The sequence below is a fragment of the Mastomys coucha genome, unplaced genomic scaffold (genome assembly GCF_008632895.1).
Source record: "Mastomys coucha isolate ucsf_1 unplaced genomic scaffold, UCSF_Mcou_1 pScaffold6, whole genome shotgun sequence".
Taxonomy (NCBI): domain Eukaryota; kingdom Metazoa; phylum Chordata; class Mammalia; order Rodentia; family Muridae; genus Mastomys; species Mastomys coucha.
The window spans coordinates 23,160,202-23,170,395 of NW_022196912.1; the positions used below are offsets into that span (position 1 = coordinate 23,160,202).

General features: G+C 48.6%; 1 protein-coding gene across 8 annotated transcripts in view; it reads right to left on the reverse strand.

The window, feature by feature from the left end:
• Plb1 (phospholipase B1) overlaps window positions 1-10,194 on the reverse strand; it is a 142,834-nt gene that overhangs the window by 21,348 nt on the left and 111,292 nt on the right. For all 8 annotated transcript variants that reach the window (XM_031356220.1, XM_031356217.1, XM_031356219.1 and 5 more), the window contains 2 exons: window positions 4,368-4,433; window positions 210-270 (listed from right to left, as the gene is read on the reverse strand). In XM_031356220.1, the coding sequence (XP_031212080.1) occupies window positions 210-270; window positions 4,368-4,433 (127 nt within the window). The remainder of the gene's footprint in view (window positions 1-209; window positions 271-4,367; window positions 4,434-10,194) is intronic.

Consider the following 10,194-nt stretch of genomic DNA (forward strand, 5'->3'; position numbering starts at 1 on the left):
AGAGACTAAATAAAGTTTTCCTGACGGGAGAGGCCTGAGCCCTCCATGAGGGAGTTCAGCAGTAACTGCAGAGCAGCTTGTTGGGACCTCCGAGCATCTAGCTCTGCCATGCACTGGAACCAGCAAGGTCCACTCAATGCTCCAAGTGCACCTATAGGTCTGGCACCCAACACGGGACTCAGCGTAGGAGGTGTGGTGGTTCCGCTTACCTGAGGTGGGTACCTTGCTGGAAGGTCTCTGCTCTGTGCACAGGAAGTCACTGCCCCAGTTCTAGGTCGGGGGGCGGGGGGGAAGAAAGATAAGGACCATCACTCACATGCAGGCAAAGTGCACCTAAGAAGTCAGCCAAAGACCTAGAAATACACCACTGGAGCAGCTCTCAGATGGGTAGGAGTGGTTATTGGTAGGTGTGGAAACGGAAATCGGAGAGGAGAGGTGGGCTTCTGCTTGCATACACACACACACACACATATACCACACCACTCCACACACACACAAAACACACACATACACACAAAACACACACACCACACACACAAAACACACATATACACAAAACATATACCACACACACACAAAACATACACGCAAAACATACACCACACAACACACACACAAAACATACACATACACACAAAACACACACATAAAACATACACCACACACACACACACAAAACACATACCACACACACACAAAACTTACACACAAACACACACACACATACACACACACACACAAAATACACCACACACACACATACACAAGCACAGCCTTTCGTTTCCTGACCTATCTACATTTGAATGGAGCCATCAGCCACAAAGTAGGAGAGAAAACAGTGAATTCTTACAAAAAGTAGTCCTGCAAAGGACACATATTTTACACATCTAACATTAGAGGTTCTACATGTCTAATATGAGCTATTTTCTATGTCTAACATGAGCACTTTGGTGGGTGTTATTAATGTTAAGATGATTGACATTAATTATGATACTAGAGTCTAAACAACCATCCGTTAAAATATTTTTAGAAAAATGCCGAAGTTGTGTAATTGCTAAGCTCCTGGCTGTGCACAGCTTTGCCACAGGCTGCTTCCCTTGTGCTTGTGTAACCCTGAGCCATCAACTCCTCCTGTGGACAGAAATGAACGCCTGCCACTCTGGACACTTTCGTCAACTGCCCTTGTCTCTAATTCAGAGTGGATTCTCCAGGTGCCAGGGAAATTCGGGTATGGTGGGGGTAGAGGCACAGAAACGGCAATCCAAGGGAGCTCATGGAGAACTGACTTTCCCCAAACTGCTCACATTAGGGGTGCAGCAGCGCCTCCCTACAATGGTTTGACTGATTTTCTCAGCGTGTGGGTGACGGCCTCCAAAAGGTCATCTGAAGTCAGGCCTTCTTACAACAACCCTCCTGAGCCACAGAGGAGGGACTGTCAATTACAACACAGCTTTCCCTTTGAAGGGGAGGGAGTGAAAACTGTCAATCAAAACACAACTCTCACCTCAAAGGGATTAGGAGTTCATATTTCAGCCCACCCCCCCCAAAAAAAAGAAAGAGAAAAGAAAAAAGAGTGACCATGGTCTGGGGGGAGTAGATTTAGGTTGCCCCAAATAACGCGTTCAATGAAGAAGTGGTTCTGTGAAGTTTTTATAGTCACAGAACAAAAGAAATGCGTTGATGGAAGCATTAGATGTCGGGTTATGGTAAAGAAGGAGAATGTCCTCTCAGATGCTATCCGATGACATTTTTAGCTTTTGGGTTGATGGAAACTGGTGGTTTGTCTGTCTGCTTAGTTAATGTGGGGTTTTTTTTTTTAAGTCTATCCTAATAATCACAAGGATTTGGGTTGAGCACAGAGTTGGAAAATGAATAGCTACCAAGAGGACTAAAGATAGCACGAGATAATTTGGTCCTGGATCTGCAACATTCTAACTCTACATTCATGACATTCTGATCATTCAACCTTGAAGAATCTTTAACATAAGGATGGCTTCTCTGTGTGTGTGTGTGTGGGGGGGGCTTCAATCCGTCTCTTAAACATTTGCTTTGTCTAATAGATTAGTTTATTCCACGAACCTACTCAGCAGATCACAGTGATGTTACCAAGCTGTTTAGACGTTTCATGGGAGTTAAAAAAAACAGGCATATGGGAAAGTTGCACTTGGGAAATGTGAGTCTGCTAAAGAAAGTTCTAGAGCCACCAGTGTCATAGAACTCTCTAATAGTCAAGCATGCTCTATCGGGGTTAACACATACAGATTGGACCTGTCACAAAGGAGAGGACGCTGTGCTGTGACCTCAACAGAGACTTCCCAGGGTACTGCCATCTTGCTGTTATGTACACCACATAGGTGCAGCATAACACTTTGTAACAAAGGTAGTGTTGATGTTGCCTATTTTAAGCAACAACCTATTAAAGCAAGCACATACCCTTTTTAAAGTTGGCCAACAGGGGAAGGAAAGATCCCTGAGACTGAAGATCCAGGAAAACAGGTACTAACTCACCCTGCTCGCTACTGCCCATCCCCCACTCAGCATGGTTGCTGCCCCTCTCAGTGTCCGACAAAGAGGTGGAAAATAAACAAATGAAGGCCAGGTTGACAAGACTCTTTCAGTCACACAGGAATTTGGTCACTGGTTCAAGCAGAACTGAGTCTTTTGGGTTAACATGCGTCAGAACCCAGAGAGCTTGGAGGTGACAGCTCCCAGCCACACTGCTGCAACAGTCAGGATGTCACATTTGACAGCCCCTTGGCACCTCCACAGAGGCTATTCTCCAAGCTTTAGTTGGCTTATGAAAGGTCTTTCTTCTAGGTCTGGCAGTTCCTGCCTCTAATCCCTGCATTGAGGAGGCTGAGGCAGAAGGATCATTGTGAATTAGAGCCCAGAGATCATATTTCAAAAACCAAACAAAGACTTAAAAAGCTAGGTGCGGTACACATCTGCAATCCAGCACTTGGGTGGTGGAGGCAAGAGAACCAGTGGTTCAAGGTCATCCTTGGCTACATAACAAGTTTTAGGTTTGCCAGGACCACGTGTAACCCTACTTCAAAAAGCAAGTTTCTCCCAGTGGCTGATGTCTGAAATAGCCTCCATGCTGCAGCATAGGGCCTCCCATGGCTTCCCTTCACTCTCTGCCTAGATCCTAATGTCCATTCCCAGGCTCTCAGCTGTGTGTGGGCTGGCCCTGAGCACCGCTTTGACCCCCCCGCCCCCCATGCTCTTCACCAGCCACATTCATAAGCCCTGACTCCAGCCACTCTCACATCCCTCCTCTTCCTCTATTACAGCCAACGTCTCTGTGACCTCCTGCCCGCTCTACCACCAGCCTCGGTGCTCTCTCTGGTCCTCCACACAGCTGCCATCTTTTTGACCTACATGTGTCAGTTCAAATCTCCCCATCTCGGACAGGCTCAGTAACAATGATGCATCAGAATCAGCCACCCTTCCCTTGGTTCATCATTTTCTGTCTGTCGTCTTCATTCTCTGAGTAACGGCTGTCCCTATCCTAAAGGATTGTTTTAGCTATGTCCTAGATGTCTCAACTCAGCAGATGGGACTCTGTTAAAGCTAAGACCCATCTGTTTGGTCTACTCTGACTCCCTGAAATAGTATATGGCACATATTAGATGCTTACTAAACAGTTGTGAACTCTATGGGGCCCTAACTACCCAGGTCAGGACCACACCAAATGTTTCTCTGAATCTCCACCACCAGCTCTCAGCATGGATGTGAAATGTTTCGGTCTCTGTCCCGGTGGACCAGGCCTGGGTCCTTCAAGGTGTGGTGTGGTCCAGGATCTGGCAAGCCAGCTTTGGTGTGTCAATCCTTAAAGCCATAGGGCTCTGAAAGCTCAGAGTGGGATTGATTGATTTGTATCCAGTAAGACTGGGGAGTTGGTATGGATATGCGTCAGCTTCCTGTCAGGCCCCACCCCTGGCACAGAGATTCCTTCCCACTGAGTTTAGGGTTCCACCTTCAGGAAGTTGATGGCACTTCATGCCCCCTGCCCCACCCTCAACACTAATACCTACCTCCCCTTATCCCTGCTATCTTGATCTTGTAAGGCTAAGCTGTTTAATTAAAAACAACGTCTCTGAGGACGGCAAAGGTCAGTGCACACCGATCCCAGTGCTTCCTCTGCTTGGCCGCTGACGTCAGGTAGGCAACTTGAGAACAAGTCAGGACTATCCTGAGGCCTTAGTTCCGGACTGTGTTTTTTTTTTTTTGTACATTCCAATTCCCAGTATGTAAGATGGGTATACTTGTGTTTAAACTAACAGTGAAATCTGCACCACGCCCCAAGTCCCGGGCAGGTGGGACTGACTTGTGTCTAAGAGACACAGACATGAGTCAGAGGTTACCTCAATGGCTGGCTTGGTAGGATACTTGTAGTTACTGTTTTGGAACGTTCTCAGGTAGGGCTTATCCTAGGAGGAAAGAGAAATTACAGTGAGGTTATCTAGCAGCATGAAGGTTGCAGATGAGCTCACCACACTGCCTTCTAGGTTTATTTAACAGGGTTCTACAATGAAGTAGAAAGAGCTGCATAGACAGAATTTCAGTCCTTCCCGGAAGGGTTTTTGTAAAGGCTTGTTAACCAGGGAGGCACAGATAGAAGGCTTAGAGAGAGTTCTACACATCCTGCAGTCTGGGCTCCATGAGCTCTTGTAGACTGTAGCGATCACACACCTTCTATGGTCCTCTGGCTTACGTGTTTTCTTCACTTTTTTTTTTTTCTGGCAAAAGAGTCACAATCTGGCACCTTTCTTCCTGAAGAAGGGCTATCAATGCTTTTTCTTATCTGTAATTTCTGTCTTCTTTGTGCTGTGTGTTACCCCCTTTAAGTTGGCCTCCTGTCTTCAGTCATTTCTTTTTCTCCCTGACAAACCAGCTCTCCAGGCCTCCGCACCTATCTGCTGTACAATCAGTGCTGACACAAGCTTGTCAACATTCCCAGTTCACCCAGTGGCAGGTGATGGGTTAATCAAAGATGGGAGGAGGAAGCTGCACAGGAGAACCAGGGGAAGAACCAAATGAGGAGGAGATCCAACATGGAGTTGAAGCCATGTCAGCTTAATATCTGGACTAGCAAATACTGAGGTAGATCCAGGGTAGGGGGAGCTCAGGGGACTTGCTTGTGGGGTAGAAAGACCAGGGCTGGAAAAAATGGAAACCAAACAGGAGGAGGTGTGTGTGTATGGGGGGTGGCGGTGGCAATACATGAGAGAGAACAGCCAGATTGTAGAGAAAGATGACTTTAGAAATAAATTCCAGGTGTTGTAAACTAAGTCTCCTCTGTAAACTCAGCTGAAAGAGGTTTTATTTTAGCTCAGGGAGGGGTAGGAGGAAAAGAAGAGGAGGAAAAAGAGAAGGGGAGGAAGAAGGAGAAGGAGAAAGAAGAGGAGGGACAAGAGGAGGAGGAAGAGAAGAGAAGAAGGAGAAGAAGAAAAGAGGGTTAAAATGGTGGGACCTGTCTCCTCTTTTCTTCTGAGTGGCAGCATTCCCATCTGAAACACACTCAAGTGGTGTTACCAGTGCAAGACAGAGAAGCTTGTAGTGGCACACAGCATAGTTATTTAGGCTGTCTCTGATCAATGTCATCAGCATCCCCACAGGAGGGCAGCCTGGGTGCCTTGTACAAAAAATGAACCTATACCCCTGTCCAGTTCCTGTGCCCAGAGCAGTGCTGAGGGGAGAGCGGCAGAATTGTTCCCTAGGCACAAGGGAGAAGGACATGAGATACTTCTAAGCAATGAAGAGCTGAAGACTTAGGAGTGCGTAATTTGTTGAGGGGCTGATGCAAGACTTGGGGACATACATCCCTTGGGACAAGACTGGGCGTGGGTGCTAATTATGATTCTCCCTCCACAAAGAAGCCCTGGATGAAGCTGGTACTAGCGTGGCCAGCAGAAGAGAGAGCAGAAGCTGCAGACAATTTTCACCTTTGTGGAAGAGCTCGGAGTCAAACAAGTATTTATCTGACCATAAGATCCATTAGTTGAGGGAAGAGGAGAGGGTACTGAAGGGGTCAGAGGACAAAGAAACCTTGGCATTCTGACTTTGTTGACTCTTGGTGGCACGATGCACGTGAGTCAGACTGATATAAAAGGCCTGGGGTGGAGCTGACTTCGTGAGAGATTCCTGGCTCCAAGCCTGAGCAGGTAGAAGGACGCTGCCTGGTTTCTGTGGGCTGCCACGGAGGAGGCAGAGTCCAGGGTGAGAGCCAGCAGTTGAGTCAGTGGCTGGTGAGCCAGGCTGCTGCATGGCTAGATGGGAGGTTCTGAGAGGAGGAAGGGGTCTTTTCTCCTAGGCATTTAATCCCCCCCAAGCCGCCACAAACTCCCCCTTTGGTAGGAGCAGTAACTCATACTATATGTAGTTTCCTAGGGGAAATGTGTTTTAAGGGTTTGGAAATTTAGGGTTGGTGTCTGAGAAAGGAAAAACAAGACAAAACAAAACAAAACAAAACAAAAACAAACAGTGAAGTGAGAGACAAGGAAGCAGGTGCTATGAGGTTCAAGGTGGGATGGGAGGTGCTGGGGGTGGGGTGACTCTAGAAAATATCAACCTCACTGAGAGGATGCACACTTGTGGAGAGAAGACAATAAGACTGAGACAGGCGAGTCTGAGAGGAGCCTTGCTTTCAGGATTAGACACAGGGGATGACATTGGAAGGTGGGAAGAGTGGGAATTAGGAAGAAAAAAAATGAAGGTGCTCAAGGCTTCTCAAACTCAGGAAGGAATAGATTCCAAGGAAGAAGTTAACTGTGACCAATGTCAAGAAGAAGAAAAGCTGAAAGAGGACAGAGCTCATTTTCCAGCTGGCTCAGCTCTGGAATTAGGGAAGCAAGGGGTCAGAAAGACAGTTACGGTAGGGAGGCAGAACAGTTCACAGAGCCAGTCAAGGCTCAGCTATGAGGAATTCACCCAACCTGTGAAGCCAACCTAAAACCATGGCGTACTGTGAAGTCCCACTACCTGGCAAGGCAGAACCTGGCAACAGTGAGGCTGGGGATCAGGGAGGGGAGGAGTACTGGAAGTACTCACTTCCAGCTTGCTGCCTGCCCCACCCCCACCCTATCCTGCTTGTTGCTTCTATGTTTAGACACAGCCTGGATGAAAATATGCACCGCCTGGCCCCCGCCAGCTCATGCTGAGATACAGTGGACTTTTGTACAACGCTGAGGCACATGGCAGATGGCACCTGAGACACTGTGCAATGAGGCTGGTCTGGCCAACAGATGGACCCTTTTGGCATGGGCTCCAAGGTTGCTTAGCAACAGCTTCTTCTGGGCTGGGCTTTTTACAGACTCTAAGAGGCTGGATCTCTCTCCTCACCTCGTCAATAGTTAGGTCAGGATCTGTCCAGAATGAAGGAGGTAATTTTAAGTTAGAGCATCAGCCCTTTGTGGGGCTTCTTGCCTGAACTGGGACAGAGAGGGGCCTAATTTGCCTTGGGTGGTCACAATGAAGGGACTCTCCCTGACCTGGGGCTGGGTTCTCAGTCTGGCAAACACTATTACTTGTAGAGAGGGAGAGCTGGTGATGGCTGAGAGTTGACACACTGGAGGGGACTCTCATGGTTAATACTCAGGGTGGCTATACTGGTTATTAAAGTACTGAAGTACTCAATTATAGGCTGGGAGATGGCTCAATGGGTAAAGTGTTTGCCACACAAGTACGAGGACCTGAATTTGGATCCTCAGAACCCATACAAGAAGTCAGATGTGGAGAGTGTGAGCTAAGGAGGTGGAAACAGGAGGATTCGTGGGACTCATTAGTCCGCCAGTCTAGGCAAATTGGCGAGCTCCAGGGTCATTAGGACAGCCTGTCTTAAAAACTAAAGTAAGCTGCCTGTGGGTCCACTGCTGGCACACAGTCAGCTAGGTCTTAGCGGCTTTGTTGCTGGGATAGAGTGGCAGGACCGTTTGGAAATCAGCTTATGCCAGGTCAAAGTCATTCACGGCCAGGTGTGTCTCTCGCCGGCGAAGGCCTGCAGCTTCAGGTAACACAAGGCCAGATGAAGGTGTGAGGCCAGACGGAGTGCATGGACCTTTTGCATTTCCTCACCAGAAAAGCTAGACACGTGTTCTAGCCAAGACACAGTCTTCTCGTACTGTAGTAAAGCTTCCTTGTGCTTGCCTTCCTTGAAGTACAGGGTGCCCTCTCTTTCACTGTGCTGCTTTGCTCCAGCTTCTCCTTGGAGCCCATCTCCCAAGATTCCTTGGCCTTCTCAAAACTCAGCTGGCTGTGTGTCAGCAGCAGACCTGCAGGCAGCTTGCTCCAGAAAAGAAGCTCTGTGCCAACATGTCTGAGAGGCTGGCTGAGGAGGGAGACCATCCACTGATACTGAGATGAAGGGTGAACCGAACAATGTGGCCGGGAACCAGTCTCTGGGGGAGACAGAAGCGTAGCCTGCCTCCCTGCTATCCAACCTCTGCAGCTGCCCGCCCCCCTGCTGCCCACCTCTGCAGCTGCCTGCCTGCCCCCTTCTTACTCCACCCTGTTAGTTTTGTAAAAACTGAAGAATGTTGAGTGAATTAGCCTTTATTTTTCTACCTGTTTGGATGATGGCTTTGGGGAGAAGGGAGAAGAGCAGGCTGAGTGTGAAATGGGGGGTAGTTTTAGATGGCATCAACCCCTCTTTCCTTCCCCCATGTGTATATCCTTCCACACATACATCAGAATGTTAATTTATTTTGCTCCCTCTGTTAGCTCCATTTTCAAGTGGTAGAAGGGGGTATGTGATAGGGATGGGGTCTGATAAGCTAGGGTGGGGAAGAAGACTCCTGGGCAGCCATTTTCCCTTCTCTCCCCTCTGTGGTTGTTTTCCAAGCCTGTGGTTTCCATGCAGGTGCTAGGGGCATGGGAAAACCACTGTCGTGCCCATTGCCTCTCTTGCCTTGCTCTCCTGAGATGGCATTCCTGAGAATGTCCTCTGGTATCACAGTGATCACCTCTAGACAGCCGCTACCAGTACCTCCCCTCCTCTCAGTTTCCTCACCCAGGTTATCCCTGCCGCATCCCCTCAGCCTCTTTAACTCATGCTGAAGGTCCAGGCACACCCCAAGTCCTGTGCTTGAGCAATATAGTGAAAACAACAACAACAACAACAAAAAACTAAAGTAAGGACCAATTGAAACCATCCAACATCAACCTCTGGCTTCCGTGTGTGCATGCACGCATACCCATACAAACAAGGGTGCACAGATATGGGAAATGAAATTATTATGGTTGTTTTAAGTCCTCAAATGTTCCTCACTGCCCAGGGTCTCCAGGCTCCTCCCATCACGCCACTGGGTAGCCTTGGCAAGCTGCAGTGAATATATGTCTACACATGGCATAGAGGGGCTCACCCAAGCCTCTTTACCCAGCCATCTGGCCAACTGTTGGCACTCAAGGCACCCATGCACACTGATAATCACATGACTTGACTCTCTTTGCTTTGGAGTACCAGATCCAGCCACTGGAACCTCTGCTACCATAGCTCTTATCCCAAAAAGAGCTGACAGGGAGGGAGCATGAAGCAGGAGAGGGGTTCCCCTTTTCTTGGGATCCCCAGCAGATATCTCAAGGAAGCTGCAAGCCTAGGCTGAGGCTCTGCTTGCTAAGGGGGGGGTGTGCAGCGGGGAGAGAGGCTGGTAGCTGCCTGACCCAGGCTGGAAAGCCAGCCTCCCAGATTAGGTCAGGCACTCTGCTTTTATGGCCACTAAGGGCTCTCTAGCCTTGGCCTTATTTGGTTAAAAAGCCCTAAGACAAAACCAGAGCTGAAGGCAATGGGAACATGAACCTGCCCCCACTCCAGGCCTGAAGTCACATTTAACATATTCCTCCTTAAAAGGAGGCCGGAGCTATCTCTTATGCCAATTCAGGCTACCCTCCCTGAAGCAGCTTGGTCGCTCTCCCTTTGTGGTTTCCATTGCAGGTCCTCTTCATGGGGAAAACATTCAGTCCGGGTTCTAGGCTCTAGTCTCTCTCTTGGCCTGCCCACCCACATTCCCATCTGCTCTTCCCTTTCTTGCACTCCTGGTTTCTGCTACCCAAGCTCCTTTCTCTGTGCGGACCACCCTTGTCATCCATCTCAAGGAAGCATTTCCCTCTCTGCCTCTTCCAAGTCCATCTTTCAGCCTAGGGGCTGAGCAAGCACCATTGAAGGAAGAAGAGGAGGAGGAAGAGAAGAAGGAGGAG